General features: G+C 43.8%; 1 protein-coding gene across 1 annotated transcript in view; it reads right to left on the minus strand.

The window, feature by feature from the left end:
• Positions 1 to 16,009, minus strand: part of nup155 (nucleoporin 155) — a 206,695-nt gene that overhangs the window by 128,134 nt on the left and 62,552 nt on the right. The window contains exons 9-10 of the mRNA XM_087975422.1: positions 5,419 to 5,492; positions 3,226 to 3,317 (exon numbers count right to left, since the gene is read on the minus strand). Coding sequence (XP_087831548.1) covers positions 3,226 to 3,317; positions 5,419 to 5,492 — 166 coding nt within the window. The remainder of the gene's footprint in view (positions 1 to 3,225; positions 3,318 to 5,418; positions 5,493 to 16,009) is intronic.

Consider the following 16,009-nt stretch of genomic DNA (forward strand, 5'->3'; position numbering starts at 1 on the left):
CTGCACAGATGGATAGTCTGGTCAAGAAGGCATATGGTATGCTTGCCTTCATCGGACGGGGTATTGAGTATAAGGGCTGGCAAATCATGTTAAAATTGTACAAGACATTGGTTCAGTCGCATTTAGAATACTGTGTACAGTTCTGATTGCCACATTACCAAAAGGACATGGACACTTTGGAGAGGGTGCTGAGAAGGTTTACGAGGATGTTGCCTGGTATGGAAGGTGCTAGCTATGAAGAGAGGTTGAGTAGGTTAGAATCGTTTTCATTAGAAAAAAGGAGATTGAGGGGGGAGATTGAGGTTTACAAAATCATGCATGGTATAAGCAGGGTGGATAGAAATAAGCTTTTTCCCAGGGTGAAGGATTCCATCACGAGAGGTCATGCTTTCAAGGTGAGAGGTGAAAAGTTTAAGGGGGATATACACGGCAAGAGGGTGGTGGTCGTTTGGAACGTGTTGCCAGCAGATGTGGTAGAGGCAGACACGATAGATTCATTTCAGATGCATCTGGACAGATGCATGAGTAGGTGGAGAGCAGAGGGATACAGATGCTTAGGAATTGGGCAACAGGTTTAGACAATAGATTTGGATCGGCTCAGGTTTGGAGGGCCAAAGGGCCTGTTCCTGGGCTGTAAATTTTCTTTGTTCTCCATACTGCCAAGAAACCTGCCTTTAACCCTGTATTATGCATTCAAATTCGACTTTCCAAAGTGAATCACTTCACACTTTTCCAGGTTCAACTCCATCTGCCACTTCTCAGCCCAGTTCTACATCCTGTCAATGTCCCACTGCAACCTACAACAGCCCTCCACACTATCCACAACTCCACCAACCTTCATGTCATCGGCAAACTTACGAACCCACCCGTCTACTTCCTCACCCAAGTCATTTACAAAAGTCACAAACAGCAGAGGTCCCAGAACAGATCCCTGCAGAACACGACTGGTCACCGAGCTCCAGGCTGGACACTTGCCATCTACTACCACCCTCTGTCTTCTATTGGCTAGTCAATTCTGTATCCAGACACGAGCTGAAAATGTGTTGCTGGAAAGGCGCAGCAGGTCAGGCAGCATCGAGGGAACAGGAGAATCGACATTTCGGGCATAAGCCCTTCTTCAGGAATAAGGAAAGTTTGTCCAGCAGGCTAAGATAAAAGGTAGGGAGGAGGAACTTAGGGGAGGGGCGTCGGAAATGCAATAGGTGGAAAGAGGTCAAGGTGAGGGTGATAGGTCAGACTGGGGTGGGGGCGGAGAGGTCAGGAAGAAGATTGCAGGTTAGGAAGGCGGTGCTGAGTTCGATGGATTTGACTGAGACAAGGTGGGGGGAGGGGAAACGAGGAAACTGGTGAAATCCGAGTTCATCCCTTGTGGTTGGAGGGTTCCTAGGCGGAAGATGAGGTGCTCTTCCTCCAACCATCGTGTTGTTGTAGTCTGGCGATTTGGAAGAATACTGAAACAAACTATTAAGCACCTTCCCTACCTCCTCAGACTCCAGGCACAAGTTCCCTCCACTATACCTGATCAGCTTACTCTCATTCTGGCCATCCTCTTGCTCCTAAGTGTAGAATGCCTTCGGGTTTTCCTTAATTCCACCTGCTAAAGTTTGTTCATGCCCCCTTCTAGCTCTCCGAAGTGCATTCTTCAGTTCCTTCCTGGTTACCTTGTAACTCTTTAGAGCCCTGACTGATCCTTGCCTCCACAAGCTTCCTTCTTGCTCTTGACTAGATGTTCCACATCCTTTGCCATCTAAGGTTCCTTCATCATAGAACATAGAACAATACAGCACAGAACAGGCCCTTCGGCCCACGATGTTGTGCCGAACATTTGTCCTAGCTTAAGCACCCATCCATGTACCTATCCAATTGCCGCTTAAAGGTCATCCTCCTATCCCGTCCTGGCATCAGTGGGACAAACCTATCCAGCATTACCAGCAAGTGTTCCCTAAACTACTTCCAAATTTCTGTTGTGCATTTCCCTGAGCACATCTGTTCCCAATTTAGGTGCCCAGTTCCTGCCTAATAGCATTGTAATTCCCCCTCCCCCACATTAAATACTTTAGCACATTGCCTGCTCCTATCCCTCTCCATCACTATAGTAAAGGTCAGGGAGTTATGATCATGATCATCCAAATGCTCTCCCAACAAGAGACTGGACACCGGGTCTGGTTCGTTGCCAAGCACCAAATCCAGTATGGTCTCCCCTCGACTTGGTCTTCCTATATACTGAGTCAGGAATTCTTTCTGGACACACCTGACAAAAACTGCACCATTCAAAGGTGGACACAGTTAAAAATCTCACATCAGTTTATAGACCAACAGGTTTATTTTGAAGTACAAGCTTTGGGAGCACTGCTCCTTCGTCAGGTAGCTAATAGGTCAGGATCATAGGACACAGAATTTATAGTAAAAGATCAAAGTGTCAGACAACTGATGCCATGTACCGAACAAACCTAGATGCCATTAGGTCTTCAATCACTTAGAATGGGAATGCAGGTTTTGATTGATTAATCTGTAAATCCCAGAACTTCTTTCAAGTCACAGTCCCGAGTTAACTAATGTTTCATCAGTAAAACCAAAAAGGGTGACATCTCAGCTCAGACAATGCATTAAAGGTGCGAGGTTAGAGTCTGTCTGTATCCCAAAGTTGAGTTGGACTGGTTCAATTTCCAAAGTAGGAATTTATAAAATGTCACATTTTATGAGGGAACAAGGTTTGTGTGTGTGCGAGGGGGAGTGAGATCATATGTGTGTACACGGACTTGTTAGAGTGTGTGCACGAGTGTGACGGAATATATGTCTGTGCGAGGGTATGTAGGAGTGTGATCATGTGTAAAGAGTGTGTGTATGTGTGTTTGTGTGTGAGAGTGTTTATAGTATTGTGGGGTCAGCTGAAGTGTGGCATGAACCCAAGATCCCAGTTGAGGCCATCCTCATGGGTACCAAACTTGGCTATCTCTCAGAGCACAGCACTCTCTCAGCACTGTCTGGCACTTCGGCATTCCCTCAATACTTCTCTGTTTTACATGTTCAAGTGTTACAATGGCAATTGAAACCAAAGGATTTTGACCACTCTACCATGGCTTATAATGTTCCACATTGCACATGGAGTGCTTGTGACGCCCACCACCTTTCAAAATTTTTATTAAAAAGTACACTCAGTGCAGACAATGCATTACACAGAACAGACATGAGCTCAGAGTTGATACCGTCAGAATTTTCACTCACCGGGCTATGTTACCTGCTGCAGAGACTATGGAATTCTGGGATAAGGAAGCCACTCTGCCCATTCCCTGGCCATCAGCACCTAAGTCACACACCTGAAAATCAGAGAGAACCTATCACCACCACCAACTAGTAAAATAGAAGGCACATAGTCAAACAGGTGACCTGCATTAGAAACAAACAGATCCCTTTTAACAGCAGTTTCCTCAGATGACAAAGGAGATTTATAAAAATTAGACAGAAAGAGGGGTTATGACAGGTGTGAAGCAAAATAAGTAATTGAGAATCAACAGAAGTATCTCTGCTTTTTTTTGGGGGGGGTGATAAAGCAAATCAAAGAAGCAAACAGAAACTATGAGAAAAGTCTAACAGCTGACAGAAAAGGGAATCCCAAAAGTTTTAACAGGCATCTAAACAAAGAGAAAGCTAAAAGAGGAGTTAGGCAGATTGGACCAAAAAAGGGATTTATACATGGAGGCAGCAGGTATAACTGAAGTGTGAAATGAATATTTTGTACCCATCTTTATAGAAGAGGACCTCAGCCATGGTGCACAAGGGGAAACTCTCACTCAAAGGGTTCAAAAATCAATAAAGTAGTCATCGTGGATCGACTGTTGGTACTTAAGCTTGACAAGGCATAGAGATCAGCTGACATCGTCCAAGGTTTTTGAACAAAGTGAGGGTAGAAATTGCAGGGTCATTGGGCACAATCTTGCAGCCTTCCATGGATTCAGGGGGCTGCCATAACTGGCAAACTGACAACATTACAGCCTTATTCAAAAAGATTCTAAGACCATTCCTGGCAATTCCAGACCAGTAACTTTAACTTCAGTGGCGAGGAAGCTTTCAGAAACAACTATTTTGGACAGAATTAGTATTCACATGGAAAAAGGAAGGTTGATTAGGAAGATTCACATGAATTTCTAAACTGAAAGCTTTGTTCAACTAAATTCTTGGAGTGTTTGTGATGAGATAACAAAGAAGCTTGATGCAAATGATCTGGATCTTGGTGTGCAGGGGACAATTTTCAATTTTTCAGATGACACTAAACATGAAAGAGTTGTAAATTGTGAGGAGAGTGCAGAACTCCCAAAGGATATTGACATGTTCGTGGAACAGGTTGATAGATGGCCGATGGGGCTCTGTGCAGACAAGTGTGGAATGATGCAATATGGTACGAAGAAGATTAAACGACAACGTAAAAAGTGGGTATATTTATAAAAGTTTGCAGGATTTCAGGAACCAGAGTGTATATATGCACAGATTATTGAAGGTGGCAGCACAGATGGAGAGAGCAGTAAATAAAGCATATAGTGTTCTTAGCTTTATGAATGGGGCACATAAGAGCAAGGGGATAATGTTGAATTTGCACAAGACACTTGTTAGGCTTCTGCTGTAATATTGTGCAATTGTGGGCGCCACATTACAGAAAGGATGCAAATGTATTGGAAAGGGTACAGAAACAATATGCAAGAATGGTTCCAGGAATGGTTCAGTGAATAGCATCGACTGAAGAGTTAGGAATGTTCTCTGTGGAGAGAAGGCACCTGTGGGGAAATTTGATTGATGTTGTCAACATCACGAGGGAGCTGGATAAGCAGATAGGGAGAAGGTGTTCCTGCTCAGAAAAGGAAGAGGGCACAGATGAAAGTGATGTACAAACAAAGCGAAGGTGATGCAAGAAAATAACTTTTTCACACAGGGAATAGTTAAGACATTGATGAAGGCAGGTTCCATTGAGGCATCCAAGAAGGCATTGGATAATTATTTAGATAGTGATAGAGCACATGGCTATTGGAGACTAGCACTAAGTAATAATGCTGGTTTGAAGAGCCAGTACAGGTACTGAGTGGAAAGGTGCTTGTTGCATCGGAACAATTCTATGATTATGTGATACAACAGAAACAATGCAGAATGGCAGAGATAATCACACGAAGGAGAATTATCAAAACGTCTGCAAGCATTTCAGTGCTGACCAATTGGCAGTCACGAGTGGATCGAGAAGGGCAGCCTGAAGAGTAATCAGGCTTTTTCGATCATGATGAGACTGCAAATAGGTGTCAGTGTCACACAGCAACTGGATGTTAGCTGCACTGCGATGAAGCAAAGGATGTCAAGATTATGCAGTGAATGGGTGCAGTGTCACTGTAACGTAGCAATTGGTTGTCAGTGTAATCATAACACAAAAAGACCTACCTGTAGCACACCCTTTTCTGAGCGTGTGTACAAGATGCTCCTCGAGTTGTCAATGGCAATCTGAACAATTGGGTCTGGGTGAAAAATACGGAAACCATTAGCAAATGACATGGAAAGACAAAACAAAGGGCGAAGCAAGCCACTCAGTCTAGCTAATCCACTATTGACAAATCAAAAAATAAATCATCTGATTCCTCTGGAATCGCACTCTGCACGTCAAGTGTCAATGTCACTTCCAATGTCATAATCGTCTTACTAAAATCTGGCAGTTTGTGCCAAATTCAGGAGAACTGGTCCACAGACCAGTGAAGCAGCCACTGCACAGGGAGGCAACAGCCTAGTGGTATCACCACTAAGCTATTCATCCAGAGACCCAGGTAATGTTCTGAGGCCCTGCATTTGAATGTCGCCAGAGCAGACTGAAACCTGGAATTGAGGGTCCAATGATGTTGATTGCTACAAGAAACTTCCTGGATCAGTAAAATCCTTTAGAGAAGGGAGTCTGCTGTCCTTAATTAAATTAAACAAAGATACTGGCGATCTGAAACAAACAAAAACTGAAAATGCTAGAAAATCTCAGACAAAGCAGATGTGACATTTTAAGACCAGTGACTCTTCTTCAGAATTGACAGCAACTAGGAAACAGCTGATAATGGGGTGGGAAGCGTGTGGGCCAGTGTGTGTGTTATGGGGTGGAAACAGAGTCCGGAGATGAAGAGAAAAAGGTTCGGCAGTCAAAGGGATTGTTGATAGTAAGGCAGAGAAGAAAAGAAGCTAGGCAGGTGATAATAGGGACAATGAGTGGATGAAAATGGACTGCCTATGCTGAAAGCAACTCAATTTCACTACAAGACCTGTGGTAAGAAGTTGGTCAAAGATGTGGAGGAGATGTTACAGTTCTAAATTGATTTAACTCCTGAAGGTTCCAAAGTTCCCGAAGCAGAATATGAGGTGTTGTTCTTCCAGCTTGTGTTAAGACTCTCTTAAGCACTGTATTTGGACTCGGACAGAAATGCTGGGCAGTGGAGCACAGTGTTAGGTCGAAGCTGCAGGCAACTGGAAGTCTCGAGTCACTCTTGCAGAAGTAGGTGTTTCATGTCTTCAATGTACAGGAGGTCCCATTGTGAGCATAACTTCACTCACCCTTCCCTTCCTACTTTGACTTAGTTATTTTACAATGTGTCACCTGCTGCTTAATAAATTTACAAAATACTTCCTAATAGCAGATTCTGACCAGCCAATGAGTTTTGTTGGGAGTCACTTTTTTTTTCCCCAAACAACGGCAGGTGTCCCTTGAGGCAAAGTATCAGCATGGACAGGGTTGGAAAGACTGACATTCTGAACTTTTACCTTCTTGCTTTTTCTAATTCATTCCTATGGCCCACAATGATGGACTACCTGTTTCTTTACTTGTCTCATTTTTTTTTTGTTTCCAAAGAATTTGATCTATAACAAAAGCACAGCAGGTCAGGCAGCACCCGAGGAGCAGGAAAATCAATGTTTCGGGCAAAAGCCCTTCATCAGGAATGAAGGCAGAGAGCCTTCAGGGTGCAGAGATAAATGGGGGGAGTGAGGCTGGGGAGAAGGTAGCAAAGAGTACAATGTACCTAGTACAGAGTACCTTTGTAACTAAGATGGCACTGTAATGCGGCGACAATAGACAATAGGTGCAGGAGTAGGCCATTCTGCCCTTCGAGCCTGCACCACCATTCATTATGATCATGGCTGATCATCCTCAATCAGTATCCTGTTCCGGCCTTATCTCCATAACCCTTGATTCCACTATCCTTCGAGAGCTCTATCCAACTAACATGTATCCAGCAATGTCCATATGCCCAGTTATGCCCTGAACACAGAAAAGAGGAAAAATCTAACCCAGTCAATTACCACTCCATCAGTCTATTCTTGATCATTGTTAAAGTAATGGAAGGAGTCATCAACAGTGCTATCAAGCAGCAGCTGTTCAGCAAGTATCTAGTCTGATGCCCAGTTGGGGTTCTCCCAGGGCCACTCAGCTCCTGACCTCATTCCAGACTTGGTTGAAACACGGACAGAAGAGCTGAATTCCACAGGGGATGTGAGAGTGACAGCCCTTGACATCCAAGCCAAATTTGACAGACATCAAAGAGGCTGCACAGAATTGGGAATCAGGGGAAAACTCTCCACTGATTGAAGTCATAATTGGTAGTTTGGAAGATGGTTGTGGCTGTTGGAGGTCAGCCATCTCAGGTCCAGGACATCTCTGCAGAGTTCCTCGGGTTAATGTCCTCCACCCAACTTCAGCTGGTTCAATGACATAATTTCAGAAGTGGGGAAGTTGGCTAATGTACAATATTCAGCACTGTTTGCAACTCCTCAGATACTAAAGCAGTCTATGTCCAACTGGCACGAGAGGCTGAAAAGTGCCAAGTAACATTCGTGCCTTCCAAGTACCAGGAAATGGCCTTCTCCAACAACAGAGAATCCAACCATCATCCCTTGACATTCAATGGCATTATCATCATTGATAGTGAGGCATTCAATGTCCTCTGCATTACTATTGACCAGAAACTGAATTAGACTACACCACAAGAGCAAGTCAGGGGTGAGGAATCCTACAGCAAGCACCTCTTCCTTTGAATCCTCAAAGCCTATAAGGCACAAGTCATTCACAAACAATATGGATAAGTCAGATGAATGGCAGATGAAGTTTAACTTGGATATCTATTTTAGTTGGAAGAATAAATAGGCAAACTATCTGAATAACAACAGAAGCTTCTGTTTTTGCTATCTGAAGAGAAAAAGCCCAGTGAGGACAAATGTAGGTCCCTTACAGTTAGAATCAGTTGAATTCATAAAACTTTGGATCTGTCTTCACTAAGGGGGACACAAATGACCTTCTGGAACTCCTTGGGGACAGATGGTCAAGCTTGAAGGAGGAACTGAAGGAAATCCTTATTATTCAGAAATAAAGTGATGTTACATCTCTACAAATCATTGGTCAGCGCACATCTGGGGTATTATGTTCAGCTCTGGGCATTTTATTCAAGGAAGGATGAAGCAGCCCTAGAGAGAGTTCAAAGATGATTTGTTCGAATGATGTCAGGAATGAAGGATTTTAGATACAATGAAAAATTAGAGAAATTGGGCTTACTCTCTTTACAGCAGAGAAGATTAAGAGGTGACCTTAATGAGATGTTCAAAGTTATGAACAATTTTGACTGGGGAAAGGAGAACAACCTGTTTCCACCAGTTGGCATGTCAGTAATTAAGCGGCAATTTCAAGACTACCAGCAAGACAGCAAGGAATGAGATGAAGAAGAACTTATTTTCCCAGAGTTGTTAGGATTTGGAATGCGCTGCCTGGAAGAGTGGGAGAGGCGGATTCCATAGGATTTGAAAGGAGAACTGAATATGTATTTGAAAGTGATGAATTTAGAGTGCAACAGAGATTGTGCTAGAGAATGGTACAAACTGGAGAACTCTTTCAGGAGCTGACACAGACAAATTGGGCTGAATAGCCTCTTTGTGGACAGTAAATTCTATGATTTCATGTAACGTAGTTGCTGTTTACACTCTACTTACTTCATTATGGGATGCTGGCTTCAGTGGCTGAGCCAGTGGTTTTCACTGGTACTCGAGTGACACTGGGTCAAAATGCCTCCCAAATTATATTGGGAGGAATAAATAAAATGCAGCAATTGAGAATCACAAAGGGCAGCTAGGGATGGGAAATGAACACTGTTCCAGCCAGCAAAGCCTCATCCTCAGAATGAAGAAAATGATAAGAAAACTAATGGCTGTTTCTCAGGTTGGAATAAAGTTTAGAAGGATAGAAGGAGAGTAGAATGAGGGGTGATCGTTCAAAAACCTTTAAGATTCTGACAGGACAAGACAGGATAAATGCAGGAAGGATGTTTCCAATAACCGAGGAGTCCAGAAGTAGGGGTCACAGTCTAAAGATACAGGGATGAGGAGAAATTTCTTCACCCAGAGAGTTCGGAGTCTGGGGAATTCTCTACCACAGAAAGCAGTTGAGACACAAATTCACAATGCTTTCAAGGAGGAGTTATAGTCCTTTTGGCTAAAGGGATCCAAGGGTATGGGGGAACCAGGTACTTGGTCAAACAATCATGATCATTATTAACTGCTACTTTCTTGGAAAATTTATACGCCCCTTGCTGAGTTCCAATACAAACTCTAACATTCCTTCTTAACTCGGTCGGGCCATCTTTCCCATTTTATTTTTGTGCTCAACAGGAATGAGCAATTAGTACAGTTCCTCTATATGCCTTTTAAATGTTTGCCATTGCCTGTTCACCATCATCTTCAAGTAATGCTCTTCAATCCATCACAGCCAACTCACATCACACACCATCACAGTTTCCTTTATTTAGATTCAGGACCCTCTTCTCAGAATCAACTATATTAACTCAATTTTCATGGAAAATTCTACATTCTGCTCACTTTTCCCCCCCCCAAAGGGTCTTGGACAGCTAGCTTGTCAATTATTCTTTTCTCATTTCACAGCACTCAGGGCGGCATGTTTTCTGGTTGGTTCTTCAAAGTATTGGTTCAGAAAACCATCCTGTCCACATTTTAGGAATTCCTCCTCAACGGCACTGGTACGGATTTGGTTTGTCCAAACAATATGTAGATCATTTTTCAGACTGGAGACAGATAACTAGTGATTTCCACAGAGATCAGTCTTAGGTCCCCTGTTGTTTGCAGTATATATAAGTGATCTGGAGGAAAATATGAGTGGTCTGATTAGTAAGTTTGCAGGAGACTCAAACATTGGTGGAATTGTTGCCCGTGCTGACAACTAAAAGGATACAACAGAATATAGATAGATTAGCGACTTGGGCACAGAAGTAGCGGATGGAGTTTAATCCAGATAAATGCAATGTGATGCATTTGAATATCATTTGTGAATTATACTGTAAATGGCAGAACCCTTAGGAACGTTAATATACAGACAGATCTGGGCATGCAGCTACACGGGTTCCCTAAAAGTGGCCACACAGGTGGCCAAGGTGATCAAGAAGGTATATGGCACGCTTGCCTTCATTGGCAGGAGCATGGAGTACAAGAGTTCATAGAATCATAGAATCCCAACAGTGAGAAAACAGGCCCTTTGGCCCAACAAGTCCACACCAACCCGCCGAAGAGCAACCCCACCCAGACTCATTCCACTGCCCTATTATCCAACATTTCCCCTGCCTAATGCACCTACACCTAACCTACATATCCCTGAAGACGATGGGGCATGGCCAATCGTCTAACTTGCACATCTTGGAATTGTTGGAGGAAACTCGAGCATCCTGAGAAAGCCCACGCAGACACAAGGAGAATGTTCAAGCTCCACACAGACAGTTGCCAGAGGCTGGAATTGAATGTAGGTCCCTGATGCTGTGAGACAGCAGTGCTAATCACTGAGCCATCATGCCGTCCATGTTGTAATCTATATAAAACCCCTTGTTCGGCTGCATTTACAATACTGTGCGCAGTTTTGGTCACCACACTTCCAGAAGGATATGGAAGCTTTGGGGAGAATGCAGAGAAGGTTCACCAGGATGTTGCCTGGTCTGGAGGGCACAGGCTTTGAGGAAAGGTTAAAAAGACAAGGATTGATTTCACTGGGAAGAGAGGAGTGAGACAAGACCTGACAGAGGTCGACAAAGTTATGAGAGGCCTAGATAAGATGAATAGTCAGAGGCTTTTTCCCAGGGTTGAAGTTTCAATTACAAGGGGGCACAGGTGCAAGGTGAGAGGGACAAAGTTTAAGGGTGACAAGCGAGGGAAGTTTTTCACACAGAGTGGTAGGAGTCTGGAAGGCACTGCCAGAAGAGGTGGTGGAGTTAAGCACATTGGCAACATTTCAGAGATATCTGGATGGTTTCGCTCTTTTATTCAAGTCAACGACAATTACTGTGTCTTTCTTGTGCCACTATATTCCTATTTAATGCCTTCCCCGATATTATGACAACAGTTTGAACAATCTATATGCAACATCTATTATCACTTTCTGCCCCAAGGTTTCTAAGTTCCAACCACACAGATGTTACTTCACTGGAGCTGATACTCTTCCTCACTATTCTGTGAAGTGCCTTCTTTTGCCAACAGTGTTGTCGCACCTCTCCTCTCTTCTGTCCATCTTTGCTAACAACTAAATACATTTGGATAATCAGTTCCAATCCCTGGCTACCCAACAGCCTTGTCTCCGTTTTCTCAATCATACCAGATCTGTTTCTATCTATTGTGGAAGTACTTCAGTTTTTTTTATCATGAAATTCTTTTTTAATTAATTCAGAGATTGTGGACATTGCTGGCTAATCCAGTATTTATTGCCCAGAGGGCAGTTAAGAGTCAACCACATTTCTGTGGGTCACAGGTAAACCAGACCAGATGAGGCCAGCAATTTTCTTCCTTAAAGGACATTACGTGAAACAGATGGGTTTTTCTGAATGCTTCATGCACTAAAGCTTTCTATATTAAGGCTGGTCTTCAACATTGTTAAATTCACTTGAATTATTTTGTATAGTGGCCATGATGTACACCTTAGTACGCAAGCAACAACTACAGAATTTGCAGATGATGCAAAACTGAGCTGTGAGGAGGACAGTGTAGAACTTCAAAAGGACAGAGACAAGTTGACAAAGGGATCAGAAAGGTGGCAGATGAACTTCAACGGGGAGAAGTTGAGATGATGCATTTTATAACAAAGACAGACATATTAAAAAATGGGGTACAAAGCTCAAGGGGCTGCTGGAGCACAGGACCTGTGTGTATTTACGTATAGGTCACTGACCAAGGCAAGTGCAGAGAGCAATTAATACAGTATGAAGTGTGCTGAGCTTTATTCTGAAGTAAAAAAAGCAAGGAAGTTATGCTGAACTATGCAGGACACTTGTTAGACCTCAGCTGGAGCACGATGTATCCTAGTGGCACAGTAAAGTAAGGGTGTTAACACATTGGAGTGAATGCAATACAGAGTCAGGTGAGATATTCAAAAGGACATCAGCTGATTATTTAAATTGACGCAATGGACAAGGGTAGGGGAAAAAGTCAGGAGAGTGGCATTAAATCATAAAGCAACATGGGTGACCACCAGACAGAGCATGAGGGCTAAGCAGGCAATGCAGGAATCTCCTGTGGCTTTTCCCCTGCAGAACAGATACACTGTTGTTGACACTGTTGAGGGGAATGGATAACAGCAGCAGCCAAATTCATGGCACCATGGTTGGTTCTGCTGCAAAGGGAGGGAAAGATAGGCACAGAAATGCTATAGTCATAGGGGATTCAATCACAAGGGGAAACGATAGGCATATCTGTGGCTGCAAACGAGAGTCCAGGATGGTGTGTTGCCTCTCCTCTCTTGTTTCTAACTTCAGCCCATACCACCTCAGTAGACGAGTCCTTGTTAAAAGTTCTTTCAGCCACCGTTATACTATCCTTAACTAACAAGGCCACACCTCCCCTCTTTTACTGCCTTGCCTGTTCTTAATGAAAGATCTAAACCCTGGAACCTGCAACATCCATTCCTCACCCTTATTTCGGAAACTTCTGGCATTGAAGTAGACACACTTCAAACCAGTTTGTTGTCTGCCAGCACATTTCTGTGACCGTTAAATCCTGTCCACGCCCACAGAAAATGAGGAAGAAAGTTGAAATGTAGAACCTCAAAAGGTAGTTATCACAGGATTACTATAGTATCACGAGCTCATCAGGGTAGAAACAGCAGGATATATCGGATGAACCTGTGGCTGAAAAGATGGTGCAAGGGGAAGGGCATTCACATCTGTAGGGCATTCAGGTCTGTTCTGGGGCAGGTGAGACATATACAAACTGGACAGGTGACACCCGAGCATGAGTGGGACTGATGTCCTTTGGAGGATATTTGGTACAGTGGTTGGGGAGGGTTTAAACTAGTGCGGCAGGGGGAGGGTAGGCTAGCAGATGCAGAAATTGAGGGAGAGGTAGAAACCAGTGCACACATTACTAAAAACAAGAGCATGCAGGGAAACGGTGCTGCAAACAGCAAAGGAAGCAGTTAGAAATACATGTGCTTCAATACAAGAAGTATAGTAGGCAAGGTAGATTAGCTTAGCTTTGGTTAGTATTTGGAAAAAGACAGTACTGTGATTAGAGATTTGGCTGAAAGAGGGACAAGAGCTGAAAATGTGTTGCTGGAAAAGCGCAGCAGGTCAGGCAGCATCCAAGGAACAGGAGAATCGACGTTTCGGGCATAAGCCCTTCTTCAGGAATGAGAAAAGTGTGTCCAGCAGGCTAAGATAAAAGGTAGGGAGGAGGGACTTGTGGGAGGAGCGTTGGAAATGCGATAGATGGAAGGAGGTCAAGGTGAGGCCGGAGTGGGGTGGGGGCGGAGAGGTCAGGAAGAAGATTGCAGGTTAGGAAGGCGGTGCTGAATTCGAGGGATTTGACTGAGACAAGGTGGGGGGAGGGGAAATGAGGAAACTGGAGAAATCTGAGTTCTGCATCTGCAGTCCTCACTTTCTCCGGAAAGAGGGACAAGACTGGCAGCTGAATGTGTCAGGTTTTAGATGTTTCAGATGTGATAGAAAGTGAGGTAAAAGAGGTGGGGGAGTTGCATTACTGGTAAAGGACTATCTCACAGTTATATTGAGGGAGGATACATTAGAGGACTCGTGCAACGAGACAGTATGGGTAGAACTTGGGAATGGGAAAAGGTGAAATTACAATGCTGGGGTATACCACAGGCCTCCCATCAGCCAGCAGGAAATACAGGAGAGAATCTGTAGATAGATTTTGGAAAGATGTAAAATCAGCTGGGTTGTTGTGGTGGGTAATTTTTAACTCCCCCTATATTGACTCAGATTCACTATGTGCTCGGGCTTGGAATTTGTAGAGACCAATTCAGGAGGGACTCTGGACACAATACCTAAACAGTCCAACGAGGGAAGGAGTTATACTGGACCTGGTGTTGGGAAATAGGCCCTGCAAGGTGAGTGAAGTTTCAGTGGAGGAGCATTTCGGGGGGAGTGAGCACAATAACGTGAGTTTTAAGATACTCACAGATAAGGATAAAAGCAATCCTCAGGTGAAGGTGTTAAACTGGGGGAAGGCAAACCACAACAATATTGGGCAGGAAGAGGAGAATCTTGATTGGAGGCTGTTGCTTGAGGGTAAATCCATATCAGACATTGGGGAGTACTTAAATCAGCAGTTGATAAAGGGTGCCTGAGAGAATGAAGGATACGTATGGCAGATTAACTGAACCTTATATGACCAGTAACGCTATGAACTTGGTCAGAGAGAAAAAAGAAGCATATGTAAGGTCAAAGAGGATGGAAACTGGTGAAGTGCTTAAAGTAGACAAGGAAAGTAGGAACAAACTTAATTAGAAGGGCTAAAAGGCATCAGGAAAATTGTTAGTAAACAGGATTAAAGAGAATCCCAAGGTATTTTATACAGATATAAAAAGCAAGATGGTTGCCAGGGAAAGGGCTGGCCCATTCAAGGACAAAGGAGATCATCTATGTGTGGAGCCAGAAGAGGTAGGTGAGGTCCGAAGTGAATAAGGATAGCAAAGATGATTCTCGATAGGAGTGAGAGAGGCAGGGTGGTTGTCACGGGGGACTTCAACTTTCCAAATATTGACTGGGATCACTACAGTACGAGTACTATAGATGGGTCAAGTTTCTGTCCAGTGTGTGCAGGAGTGTTTCCTGACACAGTATGTAGACAGGCCTACAAGGGGCGAAGCCACATTAGATTTAGTGTTGGATAACAAGCCTGGCCAGGTGTTAGATTTGGAAGTAGGTGAGCACTTTGGAGACAGCGATCACAATTCTGTCAGGTTTACTTGAGTGATGGAAAGCGATGGGTGTACTCCACTGAGCAAGAGTTACAGCTGGGGGAAGGGAAATTACGATGCAATTAGGAAAGATTTAGGAAGCGTAGAATGGGGAAGGAAACTTCAGGGGATGAGCACATTAAAAATGTGGAGCTTATTCAAGGAAAAGCTCCTGTGTGTCCTAGATAAGTATGTACCTGTCAGGCAGAGAGGAAGATATAGAACGCGTGAGCTGTGGTTTACTAAGGAAGTGGAATCCCTGGTCAAGAAGAAGGAGGCGGCTGATGTTAGGGCAAAATGTGAAAACTCAGTTAGGGCGCTTGAGGGCTACAAGGAAGTCAGGAAAGACCTAAAAAGAGAGCTCATAAGAGGCAGGAGGCGACATGAGAAGTTGTTTACGGATAGGATCAGGGTAAACCCTAAGGCTTTCCATACGTATGTCAGGAATAAAAAAATGACGAGAGTTAAATTAGGGCCAATCAAGGATAATAGTGGGAAGTTGTGTGTGGACTCAGAGGAGATAGGGGAAGCACTAAATAAATATTTTTCAACAGTGTTCACTATAGAAAACGAAAATGTTGGCGAGGAAGATACAGAGATACTTGCATCTAGACTAGAAGAGATTGAGGATTAGTGGTGCTGGAAGAGCACAGCAGTTCAGGCAGCATCCAAGGAGCTTCGAAATCGACATTTCAGGCAAAAGCCCTTCATCAGGAAGGGCTTTTGCCTGAAACGTCAATTTCAAAGCTCCTTGGATGCTGCCTGAACTGCTGT

This window comes from Chiloscyllium plagiosum, unplaced genomic scaffold, assembly GCF_037043375.1.
Source record: "Chiloscyllium plagiosum isolate Xiang-an unplaced genomic scaffold, Cpla_swu_hap1 HiC_scaffold_2, whole genome shotgun sequence".
Taxonomy (NCBI): domain Eukaryota; kingdom Metazoa; phylum Chordata; class Chondrichthyes; order Orectolobiformes; family Hemiscylliidae; genus Chiloscyllium; species Chiloscyllium plagiosum.